At 39.5% G+C, this 25435-nt stretch overlaps 1 protein-coding gene across 1 annotated transcript in view; it reads right to left on the reverse strand.

Annotated features, from left to right (window-relative positions):
* The window catches only part of LOC128367032 (CUB and sushi domain-containing protein 3-like), a 213590-nt gene that overhangs the window by 55006 nt on the left and 133149 nt on the right, over positions 1-25435 (reverse strand). The window contains exons 39-50 of the mRNA XM_053327824.1: positions 24752-24821; positions 22669-22785; positions 22093-22302; positions 20710-20898; positions 19519-19696; positions 14551-14696; positions 13907-13987; positions 11953-12066; positions 5943-6131; positions 5414-5560; positions 3904-4092; positions 14-199 (exon numbers count right to left, since the gene is read on the reverse strand). Of these exons, the coding sequence (XP_053183799.1) occupies positions 14-199; positions 3904-4092; positions 5414-5560; positions 5943-6131; positions 11953-12066; positions 13907-13987; positions 14551-14696; positions 19519-19696; positions 20710-20898; positions 22093-22302; positions 22669-22785; positions 24752-24821 (1816 nt within the window). The remainder of the gene's footprint in view (positions 1-13; positions 200-3903; positions 4093-5413; positions 5561-5942; positions 6132-11952; positions 12067-13906; positions 13988-14550; positions 14697-19518; positions 19697-20709; positions 20899-22092; positions 22303-22668; positions 22786-24751; positions 24822-25435) is intronic.

Here is a 25435-nt window from a genome sequence, read left to right on the forward strand (position 1 = left end):
ATTCTCTACTCACCGATGCATCTAGGTATCTTGTTGTGGTTGCTCCAGGTGCCGTCTGGCTGGCACACTGTGGTTGTCAACTCTTTGGAGGAGAGCCGGTAGCCGCTGTTGCAGAAGTAGGTCACCCGTGTGCCAACGGAGTAATCAGCAGCGAGCACACCTCCGTTCACTGGCGCACTGGGCACACCGCATGACACAGCTGCAGGCAGCAAGAGGACGATTGTCGTCACACATGTTTAAACGCAGTGCAAGACACATACTGGAGAGATTTGCAGAGAGGCGTCTGGTAAACACAGGCATGCTAGGCAGCTACATAGTCATAATTTTTGTGAACAAGTGCTTCATAATACATCTTTTATGGTCCATAAGAAAATGTAATTTGTTATTTTTTTCAATTTGTGCAAGCAGATATTTGTTACTTACAGGGATGAGCACAAATACATCAAAATGTCCAAAATGTATTTCCAAATAAAATACCAAATACCCACCTTAAAAATGTATCAAAATAAAATACTGTATTTTTGTATTTTCAAAATACTACAAAATGCTTTTGTCCCCAAGGCAGTTTTTTAAACAACCTTTCTCTAATAGCCTTTTTCATCAATCTTTTCACTTGTACACTACCTGGAAAAACATCTGAAAGCAAGAGACTCCCATAATCAGTCAACAGATTACATATGCTGACCCCTCATGTTAGAGACATCCCAATATAAACCTCTGCCCTGAGAAATGTTCCTTAAGTTTACTTATTTACTCTCTTGGTGTAATACCACTATGAATCAGTGACAATAAGTCAAAGACAAACAATCCAAATTGATGATTTATTTAGAAATTTAAACTAGGTCGCATTTGAACCTTTTCAGTTATTTAACAGCATCACTACCAAATGCAGAGTTTCATCACAGTTGAATAATTTTGTATGAAACTGGTGTGTGCACAACCTCTATCAATGTCAACACAACAAAAAAAAAAGTCTGGTTGTCACAATAATACCATCCAACCAGTTAAGGCAATTGGAAGCCAATAATTATGACATTATCAATAATTTCTTATTTGAAATGTGCAAGAGGTTGGAAATGTCCTTGTTTGAGGTAGGAAATTATCTGGTCAAGTCACCACAGCACTGAAATATTTCATAGGTCAGAGAATATTTAACAATTTAAAGTCTATAAAAAAACTGTAAAACAAAAATAAAATAAAAAAATAGCAAACTCAAGTGTTGCTATCAAAGCTTGTGAACTCAAGTCCTTGTGCTGTCCTTGTGTGAGCAAAGAGGAATGTGTAATCTTAGCCACCTTAGCTAGTGGTGTCTCCTCAGTTGATACCTTTAAGCACAACTTCTCAAACAGTGTTGCATTGAAATGATGCCTACGGGGCCTGTTAATCAGTCCAGCAAAGGAAAATAATCGCCCGCAGCGTGTGCAATGTGCATGCCTATAGCAAGTGTGAAACAGCGCCAAAAAATTCCCAGTGGCCGAGAGCGGTATCACAGGGACTTGACCATGCAAGGGTGCCACAGACCGACTGAGAGATTTCGTAGATAGATAGATAGATAGATAGATAGATAGATAGAGAGAGAGAGAGAGAGAGAGATAGATAGATACAAAAATACACAGCACTGAAGTATTTTGATACAAAATACGAAGGCATTTTCATAATCTTAATAAAATACAAATTACAAAAAAGTATTTTGTATTTGAAATACGTATTTTAAATACATGTATTGGAAATACTGCCCATCCCTGCTACTTAATTTTCTTGCCAAGTTCTTGTTAATCATAGTTAAAATAAAAAAATCCAAAAAAGAAATAACTGTGCTACATTGTCATTGAACAGCCCTGTAGATTTCTGAAAACAGACCTTATTCATGGAAGATATTTCCATATGTCACAGCAGGAAAAGCACAAGTGTAATTAATGACAATAATGATTGCATTGGTGAGAAAGTTCCACAGCCCCGGTATTTTGCATGCTTGCTGACTGGAATGGCTTATTGGGACACTTAATGGAGCTAAGCCATCATTAACAAAACAATCATTAAAAAAATAAGACTTGTGCTTTTCCTACTATGATAAGTCAAAATGTCTGTTCACTGCAGAGTGATACATTTCCTAAAATGCAAAACAGCACGCCTACTACCACAGTCGACATTTTAGGAAAACAATGATATTTACACCCACCTAATGCATTTATAATAACAATGTGGGATTGCTTCTATCATGTCAATATGTAAGTCAATTGCTGTGTAGATTTTAGGCTACTGAATCCATTCAAGTGCTCTTGAAATCTCACTAGCTAGAGAAATCCATGGGAGTATTACATGTAGGGCTGGTCCCTTGAGAAAAAAGTAATCCAGCCACTTCAAGTGTGGAGGAGGTCTTACACACTGTAGAGAGGCATGTTATCAAAATTAAAATTCTCGATAAATCTGACAAAGTTTTAGAATGTTTTCATGAGAGTCAAATCAGCTATTCAAAAAAGTCCAGGACACTTGCAGAGATAGTTGATATTTTGGATTTTATATCCTTTCAATGTGTCAGTGGATTTTAGTGATGACGATGATCAAAGTGCAACCAATAATGTAACTCTATAATTTCAGCAGCATCCACTCCTTCATTCAGAATATGAAGCACTCACACATAGAAAAACTCCCACACAGCACTGTGTCCTTGCCCCTACACAGCATGAATCTGGGTTACTGTGGCCTCAGAGCTTAAACCAGACAGAAACCTTCAGATAGTAGGTTTCAAGGTGTTTATCATCAGAGCCAAGTCAGAGGGAGTGAACAGAGCAGGGAAACCAACATCTGCTGGGCTACACTAAATGGGAACAGTTATGCAAACACACACATCATAAAATGTGAGCGGCAATGGTAGCTGCACACTGTGAAACATCAAAGGTATGAATCTGCCAACATGGCCTGCAGCCATTACATTGCCCTTCACCACCCCATGAGAGAATCCATCAACATTCATTTGTGAGTACTGCTAACTTGCAATTTAAATCACAAGCACTAAAAATTTCTACAACCTAGATGGAAAGTTTCAACATTGAAAGATAAATTCTTTAAGAATATTAAAGTTTAGAAGGACGATGAGCCTGAAACATCATTTTAGCTTAGTGTTCTTTCTCTGCGATGTATGAGCAACACTGGTACATTCATATACTACAGTATATATTCTCAACATATCATGCAATATGGATTGGAGAGACTGAAAAACTGAACACTCTGTAATGTAATCTTGACCCTCTAGCAGATACCAGATGGAAAGCATCTGTATGAATATATTAACTTATTTGCAGCCATGGTTGGATTTATATGCTTTGGAATAGATGTGTGCAATTACCCAACTGATGGAATCAATCACAGGTGGGAAGTGTTTTTAAATCATTTTAAAGTACATGACACACATTTTGATTTCACTGCATCATGATAAAATGTAATTGAGCACACCATCTGTTGCTATTTGCTGCTATGTGAGTGCTTGTATGTATGTGCATGTGTGTGTATCTGTGCTAGTGCATGCAGTCATGCACATATAAATGCACACATTCACATGTGCACATCAAAGAACCCAATTAGTTAGGTGAAATCCAACAGCAGCAGACATTGCATGCTAATGGCGAGTTAGCCAAAGTAATTTGAAGAAGTGGACATTGACAGAAGAAGGAAGGATTGATTTCTGTTTCCTTTCCACCTGACAGAGTACTGGCTCTCAATCAGGCTAGATTCAGTTCAGCTGCTAACAACACAGGAACAGGTCTTGGGCTGAGACACTCGGGAGCCTTAAGCGTCTGCCAGTCTGCCTCCTGAGCAAAGAGGTGCAGAGGCAGTGACCAGAAGAACACGGAAAGAGCTAGGCTGCAGTTGGAAATAAAGGGCTGCCAGGACCGATGAGCTCACCTTGACACGCGGGAACTGGTGCGTCCCAGGCGTAGTAGCCATGGGTGGTCTTCTTGCACACAGCTGTGCCCTTTCCAATCAACTTGTACCCCCTGTCGCAGGCCCAGCGCACCATGCTGTTAAGATGACCCCCGGTCTGGCTGACTACAAAGCCATGCTGCGGGGAGTCTGGGGTACTGCAGTACATGGCTACGATAGATGGGCAAAGAGATAGGCAGAACAAAAGAACGGGGGGCAAGAGGAACAGGAGAGAAGGTGAGAATGATTTCAAAGAAAGAGGATAGAGAACAGATAAGTAGATATCAACAGTGAAAGGGGGAAATGAAGCAGAGGAAAAGGACAGGATAAGATGAATTAACAGAACTTCTCAAGAGAAAGGCTCAGGTGAACATTTTTAGTCTCAGTAAGGCTCTCTTTTAAATGCAGAAAGATAATGAGGGAAAATGCCTGAGGAGTGTCACATCTATTTAGTACTCAGGCTGTGTGCCACACAGCAAAGGAAGTCCTCAAAATCACATTATTACTATTCCTCTCTGGCCTATGGGCACACACATATTCAATTTGCTTTTAACACATGCGGTTCAGGGGCGTCCTGCAGTTATTTGTTCCATAGCCTTCCTTTCCCTCATCTTACAGCCCGTCGAACACAAAAAAGGTCAACTTGATTTCCAGAATATGAGCATCGAATAGCCAATGGGACAGAAAATCCAGAGGAGGGCTGTGTGCTTCACGAGTTCTTTCAAACACTCCGTCAAATCAGCATGACTGCAAGATAGCAGGGATTTAAGAAGAAAAGACACACACTGGAGTTTGAGTCAGTTTGCGTTCAAGTCAATCAAGTCAATGAAGAGTTTTCTTTACAAAATTCATTGCACCAACTTGCGTTCACAGTAGCACTCTCGTGTATTAAATATAATGGAGAGCCACAACATGAAAAATTAATATCTTTTGTGCTTTTTCATTATTATTGATGCATTTCAAATGGAATAAGATTCCCTGTGCTACTCTTGCTTAGCAGCACTTGCTTTATTAAAGAGCCAATTAAGAATTTAAAGCCTTTTGAAATTAAGGAGTGCAAAACAGCATGCAAGCCTTCCTGTAACTTTCTTCTTGCCTCATGATTCTTACGTTTGAGAACATCTCCTAGTGTGAGCCATTATCATTTCCATGGAAATTCAAAGTAATTTTGTAAATTAACAGATATTAAAAACTCAATAATTGAGAACCCCAAACAATTGGATCCCACTGTGATAAAAAATCATGGGGTCACATCATATTCACAGCAATACCCAGGAGCTGCAGCAGAGAAGGTTCAATGAATATTTGCCCGTATTCACAGTTGTTATTTGTTTAATTGAAGGGTCTCTATATGTTGCCTGAAATATGAACACATATATTGTAAACCCATGACTTTTATCACCCTTCTGTAGTTTAAGAGACAATTTGTATTCAAATAGGACTAAGAAAAAGAGAAAATGATTATAAACTGGATACATACTTTGATACTCACCCACATATCTGATGTGGAAGCCTCGTCGGTTGGTGCCGTGGTCAGAGGACCAGCGCAGCAGGAGCTGGTGGCCCGTGGTGGTCAGGCTGAAGGGTGTGTCAATGTCACCACTGAGTGATGCTAGGTTCTGACTGTAGATGTTGGGGCCTAAACACAGTGACATACACACAAGATTCGCATGAAAAACAAGCATCCGCAAACACACCTGCATATTTCATTTGTTGGAAAACATATAATATGTTAAATGCTATCTAATTATGGCATCATATGGTTATGGCTATATAGTTATCCAAAAATTAGAAGTAAGCTTTCAGCTCTAAAATATCACATTCAGAATATGAGCAAATGCTGAAATGTTGTGCTGAAAACTCAAGAATAAGAAGGAAAGAATGATTTGCTGAGAGGCACTAAAATTCATAACGCAAGACTAAACACGTCAATAATTTCAGTTAATTAAATGTTTTTCTGTATCTTGCTTACTAAATTTTTTACTACAGAATACAAACATAAAAAACCCCAGTGAACCCACCATCAAATATTTCCAAGATGTCAAACTCCTTTTCTGTCTGGAAGAGTTCAAAGTGTAGAGTGATGTTGTAACCCTTCTCCACATTTATCAGCCATGAGCACATCTGGAGGTTAGGGTAATGTTCAGGGTAGCCGGGACTCAAGATTACCCCCGTTGAGTCAAAACGCACCTCGTGGGCTGGACATTGGACTGCGAGGAGATAAACAGGAAAGCGGAAGACAAAGAGAAGGAAGTGGCACAACAGAGAAGGTGAAAAGAGGAGAGGGGAGAGAGGGTAGTTGATGGGAGAGGGTTAGCCCAGTGGAAGTGGAAAATTGTGGAAATAGAGGTACAGAAGGGAAAGGGAGGGAGAATTAGAGAAGAAGCGAGGCGAGGGAAAGGAAGGAGGGAATGTTCAACTGTGACAGTAGAAATTACATTAGAAAAAAAAAACTAGTCCTGAAAAAAATTACATTTCAGTGAGACTGATATTGCACCTACAGGCTAAACGGGTGAGTCTGCTGGTGTCACCGAGCTCCCCTGATATCAATCTATCAAATAATAATACTCAGTAGTTGAGACAGCTAATTTTGTATGGAAAAATTGTGTGTGTGTGTGTGTGTGTGTGTGTGTGTGTGTGTGTGTGTCTGTGCATGCTCGTGTCATGTGTATCAACTCAGAGGATTCCCTTCATTTCCTGTATCCTGGCATTTCTGGAATACAGTCCTTTTTCTTTCTTTTCTTCTCTAGTGCTAACAGACACTTTGACTTCAGGGCCACTAGTGAAGAAACATGACTCATATAAAAGGTTAATGCGAACAACTGTTCCAAATAAAAAGGTCAGTGGAAACAATCGGACATACATCAAGAAAAAGAAACGTAACACAAAGCAGTGTGAATATTCCTGCTGGCGAGTGACTGCGAAAGTTTGATGTGGCTGACCTAGAACAGCCTCTGCGGCTGATAACAGTCAGATATGATCTACAAAAAGTCAAAGTCAGTGATTTTCTAAATAACAATGCACTTCTAAAGTCACACATTACACCAAAAGCTCTTTGTGGGTGCCGAAGTCAAGAAAAATCTCTTATTACCTTTTCTCAACATAAAAAAAGTGAATCAAAGAAAAAATAAATATGTAAATATAAACAGAGTAACAAGATTGGCAGTAAATCAACATTTATAGCAACACTGTACTGTATTCATTATGAAGGCAACAAATATCAACTGCCAAAACTAAATTAACAATTCAGTATCAATACAGCAATATTTCATCAACATCGCTGCCATTGCTTGACAGTTTGAGAAACACAATCAGTACTTTCCTTCTCATATTTGTCTGACAATTTAGCTTGTTTTTGTTTTTTCCCTTTTCAAAACGGTTGTACATTTGCATTTATTTTCAATCACTCTGCTCTCCTCTTCTATTGTGTGCTCTGCAATGGGCATACTGTATGCTGTGGAAAATTAAAAAAAAGGAGCTATATACCTGCTCCCAACTGTCCATGAGTCAATGCTAAAAGATCAATACTAAATAGCATCTGTGTAGGCTGAGTTTACACTTTTAGTCCCATGGAAATTAAGTTTGAGAAGGAAATATATGAAAATATACACTACAATAGCAGATATATAAAGAAAAAAGTGGGAGTATTGTGCCAAGCCTTTTAAAAAGCAGTTTCTTTTCACATAAACTGCATCACATTAAGGGAAGGGAATTCCCTGACTTGCTTTAGTGCAATTCAGAGTACTGGCTGATAGTGAGTCAGCTCAGCACTCAGTCAGCCATTTTATAGCCAATTTAATTTACAAATTAAAAAAATAATAATTTACTGTGTTTGTGCCATCAATGTTCAGCTGTTTGTGCTTCGCGTCAAGACATCATGTCTACACTTTGCTAACAAGAAAAAGGAACTTAAGTGTGTTGAGAGACACTATAAGACCATTAGAGACTTGCTTTTGCACTTATGATGAAAACCACAGTTCAGCGTGGCACTCATTCTAGGCAGGAGAATTACGGCTCTCACTGGTGATATGATGGAGTTCAGAATGGGGTCTTCGGTTAACGCATTTACATCAGTTCACATGAGTGCTTCAGTGTAATGCTTTAGATTCAGTTCTTGTGTCAGCAGGAGCCTCTGCTCCTACTGATGCTGCTGGATATGTTTGTCATACAACCAGCATAGATTCAAAAGAAAAAAAGTGTGAAATTTGTAATCCATTGCTACTAGCATTTTTTCATTTCAATTTTATATCACTTTCTCTCATATTAATACACTGGGGCTGTCAACCTGAAAAACTTCATGTATTTTACACACTACACAGGTTCATCTTCCCCTGCAGCATTTCACCATATTGTATTGCTTTGAGATGTACATGAAACTGGCTCACTTGACAAGATCTAATGCACTGAACATATTGTAGAGCCATCTATCTGGTAAGAGTTTGTCATTGAAATAATTGAGCCCCCAGTACTTGTTTAATAAGCTAACGTTGCCAGGCAACAAACACAAGTCTATCCACTAAGCAGCTATGGCTTAAACTGCTTTGCCTGAAATTTTAGGTGCAGGGATTAAAAAAATGAATCATGGGAGGCTTTAAACAGTTTGAGACACCTCAGTGCTGTTACTTTTTAGGATGGGTTTTACAATCCATGTTACCATGACAAGGATTGGAAGCTACAGCTACCCTGAGAGCAGACTGAAACTTAAAATGTGTTTATATGTTGGTTTGGCTATACTACAAATGGAGACCCTCTGTGCCTTAGTGTACAACAATGGAAAGCAGTACAACTCTAAATGCAAGTATTTCAATTCTGTTTTATTTGTTAAATAGGATCGGCATCTAATCTCAAGTGAATCAGTGTTAAACGGTGGAATATATTAACTGGCCTCCATGTCCCCCTGGAACTGTTACATACAAGTAATTACCACAACTACTCATACTATGCAGAAGTTAGTGTCTCAAGAATGTACATTTTTGTTATCTGTTATTTGCTAGAATGACATGCAAACCAACTTGATTTGTTTAAAAAGAACTGGGACTGGCATTTGTTTAATTTTGTAAATACTGCAAGAAGTGTCTTAGAAAAGCTTTGTGCAAACCACTGATTGTTTATTCTTTCACTCAGCACACTGAGTATGGAATAACAATATCACAATGGCTGCAACATACTGTCGGTATGTAGACATTACACAATAAAGGTTACATAAGTGTAGTGAAGATGAAGTTAGAGGATTGAAATTGTCTTTCATTAGATTTTCTGACAGAAGATGTGAAATCAATGGGAATGTGAAGAGGGAGCAATAAGTCAAAATGTAATGTGTTAGATTCAAGCTCAGTGTGGCAGATGGTTTACCAAGCAAACACAGCAGTCAACTCAACTGTGGCTCTATCCTTGATCAAAGCTACTGCATAACCTTCCTCATAGGCTTTCATAAAGACAGAGCCTGGGGAAATATCTTAAAAACCAGGGCTATTTGGGGGTGAAATTGCATAGCCATGCAAGGACATTTCCGTGTTATCTTATAAGCATAAATTGACAATTAACAGAGGGGTTGACAGCAAACAAAAGCGGAATCGGTGAACACAGGAGAATTCTTTTTCCTGCCCTATCGGCAAGCTGCCGGTAGCAAAAGGCCCCTTTATAAGCTTACTGTAGTAGTCTCTTGGATGTGAATAGCAGGTCAACTCAAATTAAGTTCAACTTTACATGTCCCAAGGAGAGCAATTAGTTTCATGCTAGAGGTGGCACAAGGGCATAACATATCCAACTCAAAAAAATGTAATGAATTCACGACTACAATAATGAGGTGATCCATGAAAATGTCAAACAATGAATTACTAACCCTAAAATGGTCCTAACTATGCTCAAGACAGGTGATATGGAGCAATCCAATCAAGATATGTATGACGACTAATCATGTGGCACATTTTGTTGTACTCTTAAAGTATGCCTATCACATACACTGCTTGTTTCACTGTGCATTTTATTGAATTTTGCCAAAGCACTTGCTAATTTTTGGCATGTAACATCTCATGCGCCTAGTTATCCATTTAGTGTAACCTGTCTAAGAGGACCCATTGTCTTGGCAGTGTACAACTCAGTTTACTAAGATGTATGACTGCCTGTATTGTCCAACATCAAAATAGTTTAAAACATCTGGTATATGAATGATTGTCCCCCAGAGTGAAATCAACTGAAAAGAAATATTCTACTAGAACAACTCAACATGCTTTGTCCATCTAGGTTTGGCAGGTTAATTTAGTTTCTCAAATTAGAGCCTCTGAAATGATTTCAAGTACATTATGTGAGTTTTAGCTGATAGGAGCTAGATCGTCTTGGCAGAGGTATATAGTCAGTAACACATGAGGAGGTGAGCTGGCAAGACCAACAAGTGCTTGAAATCTCTTCCAGGACTCTCAAGTGATTGACTGCCTTACCTTGGCACAAAATAAACAGACTAAATTATTCTAAATTATTCCTATTGTTGCTGATCCGCTAATTTGGTCACTTTTGAGCAAACAGTGAAATAAAGCACTGGAAAGCACATCTCTGTAATACATGTCAGGCTTAATGTGATACTGTAAGCCAGACCGGTATGATGCAGTATTAATGATGCTTTTCTCTCCTCTGTTTCCTATCGCTGTTCACTCCACACCGTCTAACAAGCTAATAAAATGCAGCAGGACTTCATACCCCCCTGTACTTATATAAATAATTTATTCTGAAAAATGCTAGTTAGGCCAAATGCAGCACAAGTAAAAGTGGACTTGTTTTCAGGACTCTGGAACACGCAGCTACTTTACATCAATGCAAATTTCATTAAATTATCATGCTTTTCGTCTCCTCTGACCTATGTCAGTGCATAAACTAATAGAGCTATTCACTGACAGTGCTGCATGTAGCCTTTATAAATAAAGTATAAGAATATGAGTAGATATAGATGCTGAATCATTGGTTGGGTCACTTGTCTTCAGCTTTGTGATGACTTTTCTTTTTTTCTTTTTTTTTGCTGTCCATGTACTGAAATGGAATCACAGGGAGAGAACCATGATGTCATGTCAAACATCAAATAATAACAGCTAGGGATGTTCAAATAGGTTCCAAATCACCAGTCCTATTCTAAGATGCTTTATGAATGCAGGCTCTGAGTGTGTTGATAATCTGTCATGCCATGATCAGAAGTCCAATGTGATTACTCAATTTCTAGAAATAAAAAGACAAAAATCCTCATCAACGCAAGACTTGTAGACAAAGGACTCCAGGGCACTTCAAAAGATGCGTATCCACAGGGAATAGAAGGTTTGAGAGCGCTCTGTTGTCGTCAACAGAGATGTACTGGCACGACAGGCAGGCTGATGGCATTTGTTTTTTGGTCTAAACAAAATCTCTGATGCAGACAACAGACATTTTGTTTCCTTTGCTTCTTCTTTGAAAATCCATCTTCTGAAGAGACATGGGTAGGAACACATTCTACATCAATGAAGCCCATGGGGCCATTTGTACAAGGATTAAGGGGTAAAATATAAGCTTGCCTCTCTTTCTACCCAAAACACGGTGAAAAAATAAAACCTAGCCACCATTTACCTTGTTACATTGCAAAAACTATTCATTGATGAAACCTGCTGATGTGTAATCTTTTTCACACCGACTGTCCACAGTCAAGTGTTGGTTCTAGCAGAGTGCAAGTCTATGATCTTGGGTCAGTAGTATGCCTTCTCTTTAAGTCTTGATTAGAACAGAGATGCTGTTTGCAACCAGGAGCCCCCTAGAAGGCACCTGCTGGCAGTCTCTTAACTGATGCATCAGCGGTGGGTGCTGCAGACTGCTATCAACCCAGGCGGGCTGGTGCCAAACACACAGAGGTGCACATTACTGATAGTGGATATGCATACACATAAGTGTGGCTGCATTTGAAAACACAAACATTTAAACACAGACAAAATAATCCCAAAACATGAAAACAAGGGAATATCTAACAACACACAATAAAAACCTACCCATAGACTCATGCACATATTGAATAAAACCAACCTTGACAGACTGGTGGGGGTCCATCCATCTGTAGCCTCTCTCCAAGTCGACAGGTCAAAATCTCACTGCCCACCAAAGTGAAGCCTGGCAGGCACGAGTACCGAATAATGTCCCCTGTGAGGTCATTTACACCAGCAATCATATAAACACACAGACACAAACACACAAGCCGCAGGTGGACAAGAAAAAAACACATCCATCCATTCATCCGCCCACCCAACCAAACACAGACACACACACACACACACACACACACACACACACACACACACACACACATCCCCACAGAGCTATATGTTAGTAAGAGCTTCCTCATTACTAACACTTGAAGTAGTAATCAACAACAAATTTTCTAATGAAGATTGACATCCCCTTAGCTAGCTGGAGTACTTTAGGCACTTCATTACATTATAGAACAGCACACTTGCACACACATATAAAATCAGAATAAAGACACACAGACAAATGAAGCAGCCACTAGCCATATGATTTTCTTTCCTAATCACTTCTGAACACTAAAAATACAAACAGCTTATATGAAGAGCTAATTATCTCTGCCCTCAAACTAATATTTTATTGCATGAAGAGTTGGAAAAATGTTAAAAGAAGGAAGGAAATGCAAGGAGGAAAGAACAAAGAACAAAAAGGAAAGCGTGGGAGAGTGACAAAGAACATATGGCAGGTGGAATGACACAGGAAGGTCAACAAAGCTGAAAAAAAAAATCTATTCAGCTGAGGTATAACAGGAGAATGTTAAAATTTAACAACATCACAGTCAAACCAGTTTTATGCATGTATGGATGTATGTTGAGCTGTTCATCTGATTGACTCCACACTTGGTGTGTGTAGGGCTGGGGACCCAAGGACGTGCAGTGTCAAATTTTGGACACGCAATGCATTTAATATTAATACACTTTTAATAAACCAGCGATCAGTGAGCTGCTATGCTCTGTGCAGGGGCAAGGGCAGCGCTTTAGGGCTCTGCTGAGTGACTCTTGCATGTGAGGGATAGACCAGAGACGAGGCGTGACACGACTCAGAGAAAAGTGATCTAAATACAGGAAAGTAGACAGCGAAGACAGAGCTTTTAATCAAGAATGGACAGACTGACCCCGCGTCTAGACAGAGAGCGTAACATTAGCAGCACATTTAGCAAATCATCAGCAGTGAATGACTAGAAGGAGGTGTTCAGGTACATAGTTGAGTATAGGTTACATACGTTTTGTAAGAGCTCAGAGCCCAATACATAATGACTGCAGTTATGCATGTAAAACAAAGGCAATTCAAAACCAGTTTGTCTCATAAGTTGTGAGACCATGGCCATAATGGAGTACCACTACAGACAAAGCACAAATCTTTGGAGCAAACATACCTGCTCAAATGTGAACTGGAGGCATAGAAAATAGGGATCTAAGAAGCCAATATCCACTTTTCAAATTATTTTATATTTAAATGCATTGGAATGAGAAAGAATGTTTATTTACTATTAGAATACTTATTATTTTTAACATATGTAATAGAATGTTAGTTTCTTTCATGTTGTATACACATTCACACTTCATATCAGCTGTGTTAATTTTTCTATAGATTGAAGTAGCAGCTGGAGGCCAAGCAATTTGGCCCGTTCCAAGCAGGCATGTACTAAACAGGCACTCGACTAGTTTGTAAAATGCATAGATCTAGAGATGAATTGATAATTGAAGATAAAACAAATAAAGGCCAACAACATGGATGTAAACACAAACAATGGTTTCAATGAACAAGCAGATGGTTCAACTTAACAGGGGAATTCATTAATTAATTAATGACTAAAATGATTTAATAAATCCCTTCCAATATATTTTTCCTCTATCTAGTGCTGTCCAAGTAAATTACCAGCTATGTTTGGCACAAATTCATTTTATTACACATTGTCCTTGGCCAGTACACAAGCAAAAAATAAAATAAGACATACCTATTTCAAACTCGTCATCATCGGTTAGAACAGTGGCGTTGGCGACAGGAGGGGGTGGCTGACATGTTCTCAGCTGGTATGCTGTTGGGGAGAGGACAAACACTGAAAACTGCAACAGAGTGTGTGCGTGCATACACTCAAGAAAGACAGCGAGGGACATAGAGTGTGCATGTTTTTCTGTATAACTGCAGTACTTTTTTTTACTCTCCAATCATATTGAAACTTGATTATATCATAAATTGCCACCTATCATTGTTCATGATCATCAAAAACCAATCACTAATTTAGCTGAGATGAGGGACATTTTATTATTAATCAACGTCTTTTCAAGGGGGCGTTTTAATATTGCAGATGTAAAATAGGCATAAGAAGGCATTCATCATTTATCATTATACAGAACTGGAAGCAATACCATGTAGCAAAATGAGAAAGGCCAAATAATGACTCCAAAAAATGGGGAGGGAATATTAAAGGCGTTACAATATTCTGTAGAAACACAGGGACAATCTCCCTCTGTTCTTTTATGATCTTTATTACAATAGCGAGACCCCTGCAATGTGGAGGACTGAAGATCAAATGAATAAGGATCATTACAGCAGTGTGGAACAAGGTCTTTACTTAGCTGGTATCAAAGAGGAGGGTACCATAATAATGCAGCACAAAGAAGCCGCTGGTGCTGAAGTCGCTGTGGAACTTGATGAGGATCTGATTGGCGGTGGTGGACACACCCTCCTGTGCTGAGTTGCCACTGAACTGACCAATTTGAGGCGAGGCCTGATCAGGTCCATCCCTGCACAGTTAGTTTAAGAGATAGAGAGGGGTAGAGAAAGTGGAGGGTATTAAAAGGAAGGAAAGGAGAAAGTGAGAGCAAATGATGAATGAATAAACACTATTAATAAGTTGCTAGGATCAAAGAGCAGGTCTAGTTATCCCCAAGCGGTCTTGCAGTCCCAGAAGTTATTCTAGCAATCCAAGAAAAAGTTTCACATTAATCAACAGTGTCAAAGTAGAAGTTGATTATATGCTAACTGATGAGCCGGTATGGTATTGAAACTTTGCCCCTTCCAGTCATGTTACATATTGAAGGGGAATAAAGTTAAGAAGGAAAAAAAATCAATGACAAAAACTCAAAAGAATGTACAAAATCCAAAACAACTTTTGTGACGTCCATTTCTGACGTTATGTGATGTTAGCTGAGACTATTAATATTCTGAACATGTATGTATATAATTAGGATGTACGGTTATCAGTCGTCTTCAACCCCCACAACCCTGAAAGGATCAGTGCGTTTAGGAAACGGATGAATGGATGGTTATCACAAAATCATAAAGCCCTTAAGTGAATACCATGAAACGGAATACCACGATGAACAAGGAACAGTAGCCCTGGGAATCACAACTTAATTAAATCGTAATGACCTTTTAGATTTTAACCCTTATTGGAGATGAGGGAGAGTAAGGCAAGGCAAGGCAAGGCAGTTTTATTTATATAGCGCATTTCATACACAATGGCAACTCAATGTGCTTTACATAAAACAGATAAAAACATGCAATTTGAGAAACAATAAAACATACAATTAACCGCTCACCCCCCACGCTAATAATAGTAGTATCTGCTATCTCTGAAGTGTTGATCTGTCTATGTGAGTGTAAACCCAGATCCATACATTACTGTTGCTACAGTATATGGCAACTTATTTCTAGTTCTAATTACATTTGGATACTCAATCAAACTCGTTTTACACTTAATGTCGTAGCTAAATACATTGTGGCAAACACGTGACAACGATAATATGTTTCAAGTGATGGAAACAAGCCTATCAACTCCTTCAGACAACTACAAAACAAACAGATACAAAGATATGAGGCAAGGCCAGTACCAGTCACTGACATAGTTAGTGGCACAATGCCAGGGGTTGATGAGATTAACCCAGAGATGCTAGATCCTCAATGTTGTCAGGCTGTCAGGTCTGAGGCATATTTTGGACAGCATCCACATCCAGCAGTTGGGGCTGCAGCCCCAAATAAAGGAGTTGAAGTATCTATCTATCTTGTTCCCAAATGAGGATACAAGGAAGTGTGAGAACTATGAAGGAAACTACTACTGGTGGCATAGTACTGAAATATTATGTCAAGAAAAGGAGCTAAGCCTGAAGGTGAAGTTACAAATAGCTGAAATAAACTGCCTGTACAGGTTGGGGTCAAAGAGTAAGTAGCCAGATATTTAAGAGGAGCTCAGAGGAAACCTGCTGCACCACTGCTCCTCCTCAAAAGAACCAGCTAAGGTGGTTCAGACATCTAATTAAGAAGCCTCCAGGATACCTCCCTGTGGAGCTACTTCAACTCCAACTGGGAGGAGACCCCAGGGGCAAAACCAGAACAGCTTTATGTATTCCAGCTGGCCAGGGAGGATCTCAAGATCCCGCAGGTAGAGCTGGAGGGAAATGGCTGAAAATGAATTGAAAGCTAGATTTATGGTTGTGCAATATGTCAATATACTGTATAACTGGTGAAAGAGCAACCTGTAAGATTGGTGTTTTCCATATTGTTTGTACTGAGGTAACTGAACCTATTATCATTTCTAGCTCTTGTTGGGTGTATTAAGAGCAATGTTACAATTCAATGAGCAGAACTAATTTATGACAGTATTGAATTCATAGGATTTTGCCTCTGTGACTTCCAAATTGAAATTTTCAGGAAATCTATATATGATAATGTATCGCTAATGCAACATAAAACTACATTAACTGTCAACATTTCCTCCATATCCTCCACCCCAAGATGAATGGGTGAATGGCTATAGGATGATAATAGAACTTTTCATTAGCGTTGAAGCTACTTGTGAAGCCTGCATTACTGCAGTGGCAAAACACAGAGGCACCTCTGTTAATGAATGCAGAGGAGAATTTTCAAACCTTTGTAGCAACACTGTTCTGGACTATAACTGGAATAAGCTGCATAGTTAACATTTTTTAGGTGTAGCATGTGGGGACAGCAGGTTTCTTCTTTTCTCAGGGGATTAAAAGACAGACTCTTGGGAGAAGACAGTACTTTTCTATTATATATAGAAATGCTATTTCTGGGCAAGAGAGCTGTAGTTCAGGTAGCTCCAGGCATATTCACCTGAATGACGTACACTAAAGGCTTTTTTGTAAGTGTATGCGCCTTTAATATCTTATATATTAAAAAAGACTTATTGCAGTTTCATTTCAGAGTGATCAGCAAAATGGAAGGTGGCAGTCAGGCAGGGAAATGAAACGTTGCCATCAGGGGACAGATTGTTTATGTGCTATTTTATTTGAAAACACGAGTGCCAGTGGCTGCCTCCTCCCACACAGTGGTGGATGTAAAAAATGTACACGGGGTGGTAAAGTGGTGGCAAGACGTTTTGGCAGGATGGCGTATGTGGGGACCCCCATATACAATTCTACTTCTGTAGGTTCAACAAAAAATACAAAGATGTATTTTAGATTTCTTCTTACTTTAAGTTATTTTGATACACACATTCCTTATGATGGACAACAGGAACAAGATACCAGCATTCATACAAAAAATGTGCAGCTCTTACTGCATGTCATATTGACCATATAATACAGCTAAAGGTGACAGTTGATATGCTGTGCAGCAAAATGTTTCACACACATGTATAAAATCAACACTTTTCTTGCTGAAAAAGCTGGAAAAATCACAGTTTTTGCCCTTCCTAATCATTTTCAGTCTGTAATGCAGCCAGTCCAACTACTCTGACCTACAGTAGTCAAGATGTGAAAGGATCTTTTGGTTAAAGGCCATCTATCACATTACACTGTAGGAGTATGTGGTTAATAAATTACAATAAAACAATCAAATTAATCAGATTTAACACTGAGTGATATTTAGACTAATTAATCCCCTGATGGCTAATATATTCAGTCTGACAGTCAAGAAGGCAGCAGCCTGTTTGTGTGTAGACTCTGTGCTGTTGAAGGGCAGTTATATATTTGCTAATTAAACAAAAATAATAGGTCTCCTAGCACTGACATGCAGTTATCAGGCTACAGTTCCCACAACCCATTCCATAAACATGATCGACTCAAACATCCATCTACTAAAATTGAGGCTCAGGATGACAAAGGGTCACATCTTGTAATTAATTCAGTTTTTTTTGCACAATTTCAACCTTATCTCTACCAAGGGACTGCAGATGTAAATTAGCTTTAAGTCAACTCTGGTACACTACATCAAATGGCAACATGTATGTTTAATATTTGACATGGTCCCTTTAAAAGTAAATTAAACAAAAAAAGAAAGACAAATTGAATTATCAATGTAATGTGAGAAATGCCTGCAGTTATTGCCGATGTTTGCTGTGTCTCTGGGACGCAGCTGTAGCTCTCGGTTGACCCGTATGTTGTGCTGCTCTGACCTACTGTGACTCTGTATCTGTCCACGTTTGATGCAGTGCCGTACCGACAGTTGACAGGACGAAAGTGAGCATTATGAATTATGTATCTCCTTTCTATTTCTTGCTTATTTCAGTGCTTTGGTCACCTTAAGAACCTAGTGGTGACTGAAATATACTTTTACTTCATAATTACAGTTTAAAGAGCTTGAAAACTAGGGGGGCAACTGGGGGGCAAGCTGTAGCTGCATCTCTTGCCCCCTTGCTAGATCTGCCCCTGCTACTATACTATGAATGACAATCCTTAGATGTTGGAAGGCATTTCCCTCCTCAATCACCCATGAGGACAGCTCCATGATTGCCTGAGGCTTACTATGCTACAGAGAGACTGCAGTAAGATAAAGAGAGACAGATAACAGACAGCGTAGTATAGCATATTGCTGTATTCATCTGTCAAGAGCTAAAGGTTTTACTGTTTCTACATACTGAAAATCCAAAGTCATTCAGAGCTGTTGTTTCCATGCTGATACAAATGCTGATATGATTTTTTTTTATGCAACACTGACAGGGCAACTGGAGATAAACATCTAGTATAAGTTTGTGAGTAGCAGTAGAGGGACAGATAGTGACAGACTTTAGTTCAGTTTCTTTTATTTTATCACATACCAAAATCTATTCTGTTCCAGCAAGGGACTGTAAGGGAAGTTGACAGGAAAAGAAAAATGAATTCACAGATGTCCAGGCAAAGGTCAATATACAGTATTTGGATGTCTGTTGGCTCATCTAATGCAGGGTGTCACATCTAAAGCTGTGTGCAAAAGTTGGCCAACTGTTCTTTTGCCATAACATTTTGTCAACTGTTAAATCCATTGTGTGCAGCTTTTGAGGTTGCTTTAGCAATGACTAAGGGAAATATTCACCCCAAAACAGAAAGTTATCCTGAAAATCTTATATCCTCTCCAGTTTGTCCTTGAGGATATAAATAAAACTTTAACAAGGGTATATTTTGTTGCTCATGGCTTAGTGTTATTTAGGAAAAAAACATGTATTACTGCTGGTTTGTAAAGCTATAACAAACATCACATATTAATTCAAACAGACTGCTTCCCAACCATTGTCAACAGACTTTTTAATGCAGCTTTGTATACAGAAAACAGTGTGTGTTTGATGTGTGCCATAAGCTGATGAATGAGAGGACAATGCCATACTGAGAGAGAAATTAGAACACTTACCATACTGTGATGTAGTCGTAGATTGGCTCTGTATTGATAACAGAGAAATTGATGTAGATGCCATACCCAGGAGGTACTCTGACAGTCCACATGCAGTCCTGGAAGTGTGGATACTCGGCTGGGTGTCCGGGAGAGTAGATTGTGCCATTCATGGATGTTATATTCCCACCACAGAGAGCTGGAGGGAGAGGAGAAAAGGAGGCTGGATAAAAATAGAAAGCCACTCTCTGATTTACCTCAAGTCATAAAACTTTTATGGCTGTATCACTGCTAACTGTTGATAAAACAAACCATAACTGCATGTTATTGGGTTATCACTGATATTGGGCTGGGGTAATGCATCTGTTAGACACAACAGAAGGGGATGGTTACTGGTTGCTATGAACTTGATCACCCTGACTTCTGATACTTAAACTCCCCAGTCAAACCCCTTCAGAAGGAATGTGTTAAAATTTGACTTTGAACTGGGAGTCAAAGCCAAAGCTCCAGCCCTCGAGATCAAATAAGGACTGTAAACTCGACAGGGACAGTACAGAGTCTATGGAGCAAAACAAAACTATCCACCAATCTCTTTGAAAAATACCAAGCTCTGTTGTGGACTTGAAAAGTTACTTAACTGATGAGAGGGAAGTCACAATTTATCATACCTGAACAACATCTCAGGAGTCTCCTTGAAATTTACACCAGAGACAGGCTTAATCAGCTTCATAATAAAGACTTGCAAATGCTCCATATATCATCATAATGAGTTGTATCAGTTTATAGCTCAGTGTAGTGACACTATGTTGGTGGTTAAAGTGAGTCTGATGCTTTGGTGTGCAACAATATAGGATGAGACTACAAGCAAACTGAAGAGACTACAGTATATTATATTTCTATTCAAAATAACTTCAAAGATCCTATTTTTAGTGGGGTGTGATAATAAAAAAGCACCTCTTTCTTTACTTTAGTCAGCTTTTCACAGAGTTGTATGACTATCCCAAGATTTGTTAGCACACATTGAAATGAGTTTTTGCACTGGGTTTGGGAAAATGGTGGGAGGATATGAAAGAAAAACATGTCATGAGCAAACAGTTAGGTATTAATAAGATAAGGCAATAGTAAGAGAGGTTCAGTGCTTCTTTTTCACATTTCTTCAGACAACACTACACATGAACATTGTTGTGTTTATAAGAGATGCAAACCAGTCACCTTCACAGCGAGGTATGGGGTGATTCCAGTTTCTGCTGATTCCATGTAGACATGTGAGAGAAGCCTCTCCAAGTAGGGTGTAACCAGACAGGCATTCAAAAGAAATGGTCATGCCCACACTGTAGTCCTGACCAATTACTATACCATTCCGAAACGGCCTTGGATCTGGACACCTCTGTAGCTCATATGCTGTAAAAGCACAGATGGACAGCAGTGGGTGTTTATGAAATATAGTCTCCAGACAGATAATATAGTCTACGCTGATCTCAAATAAACAAAGCCAGGTTTATGAGCTGCTAAGAGCTATTTTCATTTCTGGTAACATCTAATGACCATATTGGCAATACTGAAACCTTCAGAACTACAATACTGATGATTTCAGTTGTTGTAAACCTTATTTAGTTTATTAATCATCTTCCCACAGAGAGACACTGTGCGTATTTATGCTCAAGGCAAAAGCAGTGTAACTTTACTGGTTATTTAAATAGTAAATAACAGGCTCTAATGGTAATAAATATTCAGCTTTCTTCTACACATTCAAAAGGTCAACACAGGTCATGTTCATACAGTGAAATTATTTAGAGTAAAGCAGCCTTCCTCCGTATAAATGAGTGGAGCTCCATCAACGCTGTCTAAAATAATTTATATCTGAAGCAAAAAGTTTAATTTTGTTTCCCCTGAAGAGTTTTCTCTAAATCATTAATGAAAACAGTCATACATTAATACAACACACAATAAAGAAATCACCTGGAAAGCACGCGCTGCTCGACATAATTTAAAAAGCAATATAGCCTGCAGGGACTGGTGGAGGTGGAGCCTAATGTCCACAGTAAACAGCTGCAATGTGCTACAACTGTCGGGCACCTGCTTCTTTTCCCCGCTAAAAAAAAATTAATTATTGGAATGACACAAATGGGTCTATATTGCAGAAAGTGGTTAGAGCCCTTTCGAAACCTGGACAAACTTTTCTTTCTTCCTGAAGAAAAGTTAACATTTTTGAAATCCATTGTTTTTGTCCAACACTAGTCCTTTCATATTGTGTGTACTTTACTTAAACTCTTTTTCCACACTCTTTTTAATACAAAGAAATCCCCCACTGACATAACCAACTCCATTACTATTCAAGGATATGTGCTACTGAAAGTCTCAGCGGAGGTCAGCATTGATTTTATTTATGTATTCTTTAACCTTTTATAATTGTACAACCACAGTGAAAGTGTCTGTTTTGCTGGACTAATCTGTGTCCCTGGTCTCTATCTAACCTGACTGATGGTAGTTTAAGAGTTCTATTGGCAAACTATACAATCCTCTTTCACTTTGCAACTGCAGCTATGATAACAACCTATTTTTACTTTACCACAAGGACCAATCTTTGCCAATCACCTTGGTAGACAATGTGGAAGCCTGGCTTGTTCTGGGAATAGTCGCTGTGGAAGAAGAGAGTGGTCTCGTGGGTGGTGCTAAAGAGAGAGTTGGGCACCATGGAGCCACTGAACCGATCAATCACTGTTCCTGTCTCAAGGCTCCCACTGCGCACCTCGAGATAGTCATGAACAGGTTCGGTGGAGAAGTTCAGAAACTGCAAATGGATGCCTGGGAAAAAAAGGAAGCAAGGGTTAATAGAGGACACAAACTAGGAACATATGAATGAAGTCACAATTACTGAATGTGTGTTTTTCTTTCAAGTACTGTAATTACATTAAATCCAGTAATTACTGGAAAATTAAATGTTTGAAAGCATGTATATGGCTAGAAGGTTCTTTCCTAACACAATGAGTAGAGTAGAGCAGAGCAGAGGAGAGGAGAGAGGAGAGGAGAGGTCTGAACAATGCAGAAGAATGCACCACAGAAGACATTTGAGCTAGCACGAAAAAAAAAAGAGAGGAGAGGAGAAGAAGAAAGGAAAGACAGAGGGTGTGTGTGTGTGTATGTGGGGGTGGTGGGGGGGGGATGACAGACCGAAGCCAATGGTAAGTTGAACTCTCCAGCTGCAGTCCAGGCTGCTCTGGTAATTCCCCGGGAAGCCTGGGCTGAGGATGACGCCGCTGAAGTCTGTCATAGAGCCGCCGCATTGAGCTGAGGGAGACCAACCAAGGAGAAAGAACATGTCACCGCAAAACAGCTCAATGGGAAAATAAAGAAAAACAATGACTGGGGAGGTGGGAGGTGGGAGGCAGGGGGGTAGAATATGGAGGGAAGTAAAGATCATTTTGTCTGTGTGTGGTACAGTATGTGTATGTGTAAAAAAGAAAAGAAAGAATGATGGTGCTGTTTATGTGTGCATTTGCCACCTGCACTCATAAGCTCGTGTTTTATGTGCTGCAAAAAAAAAAAAAAGGTGCTGACTGTCCTTTATGAGTCTGTGATTGGGGGCTGGTGGGGGAGGAGGGGTTAGCTTGTTTCTCTAGTTTTCGAACATGTCTGTGACTTGTGCTTGCACATGTCTGCTTGAATATGTGGATAATGCTCCATAAGGGCATCTGTGTAGAGATAACAGACTCAGATACTTTCCATGTCTGGTGGTGCTTTAAATTAAAATAAATGAGGGAGTCGATATACAATACAGCGCCACAGTTTTGCTCAGCAGTGGTGTTGATTTCTTCACCCTCCCCCTGCAAAACCTCCCCTCTCTTCTTTGACACTTCAGAGAACACTTCAGCCTGCTGTGAAGGTTATACCCCCCCCCCCCCCCCCCCCCCACCCCTCTTGTGGCACATACCCTGCTCTTACATAAACACCCAGGTGTAATGCAATTACATCCACAAGAGGAATCAATGTAAACTTCAAGTTAAGTCATTCCCTTTTTCCTTTTCCAACCACAAAAAGGCTCATTTAAGTAGCAAATGGTTGGAAACACAAGGGGTATTGCTGCCATTTCTTTAGGGACTGTCAACCGATGCCACTATGAAACAAAAAATATCCGGGGATTTAATTGCACCACTGGTTGGGGGGGGGGGGGGGGGGGGGGGCTGTTTGACCTGTTTGTGTATCAAATGAAAGACAAGAGGAGAGGAGAGGTACTTATGAGGATGTTACACTGCTTGTGCAGGGGCATGCAACCACTTTGATGTGAGTTTATCAGCAGCCAAGTGAATACAGATCCCAGGGTGTTGGGGTGAGTGTGTGTACTGTAAACGAGCGAGGAGTTGAGCTAACGAGCGAATACACACATCCAAGAGCAGGCCTGTCAACAGTAGAGTTGGGATTTATATCTGCAGTGAACCGTGAAAACCACAGGGACACAACATTTACATGAAGAGCGTGGTGTGTGTGTGTGTGGTTTGTGTGTGCAAGCATGCATTTCTGCCTGTGTGTTTATGTTAAGCTCAACGGGGTGTGTTCATATTAGTGTGTGTGTGTGTGTGTGTCTGTGGGTGTGTGGTCTGTCATAGGCTACTTTTGGGGAAAAATTGCAGACTTGGGACCAGTTAATTGGGGATGGCTTTTTCAATTGAGGACAAATTCCACAATTAGGAGGAAGCTGATTTATGGGTCAGTGGTTCAGGAAATGAATGTAAGTCTATGTATTGTTCCCAAGAGTGACCATGGTCTGATGTGTGTGTGTGCGTGTGTGTGTTCATGTACATGCGTAATATGGGGGCAACAGAAGAAAGAGGTGTCAAAAGAAAAAATGGAGCCATTTCTTGGTAATTTCTGGAATCTGTCACTGTGGCAATCAACATCAGAGGAGGTGCCCAGGGAGGCTCACCAGGGGTATCAGAAATCAAACAACATGCAAGATTAGCATGGTGCAATACCTGATTTTCAACTAAAGGAGAAAGCAGAACATTTGTAATCTTCAAATCTCCCTACCCACCCACCGTGTCCCCAAGCCCCCTATTCCACCCATCATTCCCTCCCCTGATCTTACAATGAAATTGTTGCTTTACCAAATACAATAACAAGTCCCCTGTGGGGCCATAGATCTATTGTGTGGCTGTGTGTGAATAAAATATTGACATGGGAGAAATATAAAATATGGAGAAGAAAAGATAAGGATGGAAAAAGTCAGACTGTCAGACTGTATAAAATAATACATTACCTAAACACAGTGGCACGGGGTAATTCCACCTTCTGACAGGACCAGGCATGCAAGTAATATATGCATTGCCCTGTTCAGGAGAACAAACAAAAAAAAAAATATATATATATTCACCACCACCAAAAATACTGACAAATAAACAAAGAAAAGAATCGCTAAGAGATCAAAATGACAGATGCCTGCAACAGATTTGATCTGTCCTGTGGATCCTTAATATTACTTAACATTCATCATTTTGTATTTCTCTAAATCTTTTTCTCGAGATCTTGTGTAAATATTTGTAAATCTTTTTATTTTCGGTATCAAGAGTAGGAGTAACTCTTGCTGCTAGTTGGGTTTTAAAAGTACAGCCTGAGGTTTGACTACAGAGCGATGTGTTACAGCCTGGGAGAACAAGAAAAAGACAAACATCCTGGTAAATAAAGAAAAAATAATCTAAAAGTGATGAATATGAAAGATTAATACTCTGTAAAATATTCATAATGCTGTTGTTGTTTTAATGCAATCAAATTTTTGTACAGTCTGGAAGTTTTCTGCTGCCAAGATGCTTATAAAAGACACACACAGACATATATATACATGTATATTCTTCAGCCAGCACATACATTAATGCCAAACCTGTAAACATACAACCTGAAGACAAAGCATGAACGGATAAGCAAACATATACACCCACGCAGACAC

The sequence above is a fragment of the Scomber japonicus genome, chromosome 10 (genome assembly GCF_027409825.1).
Source record: "Scomber japonicus isolate fScoJap1 chromosome 10, fScoJap1.pri, whole genome shotgun sequence".
NCBI lineage: Eukaryota > Metazoa > Chordata > Actinopteri > Scombriformes > Scombridae > Scomber > Scomber japonicus.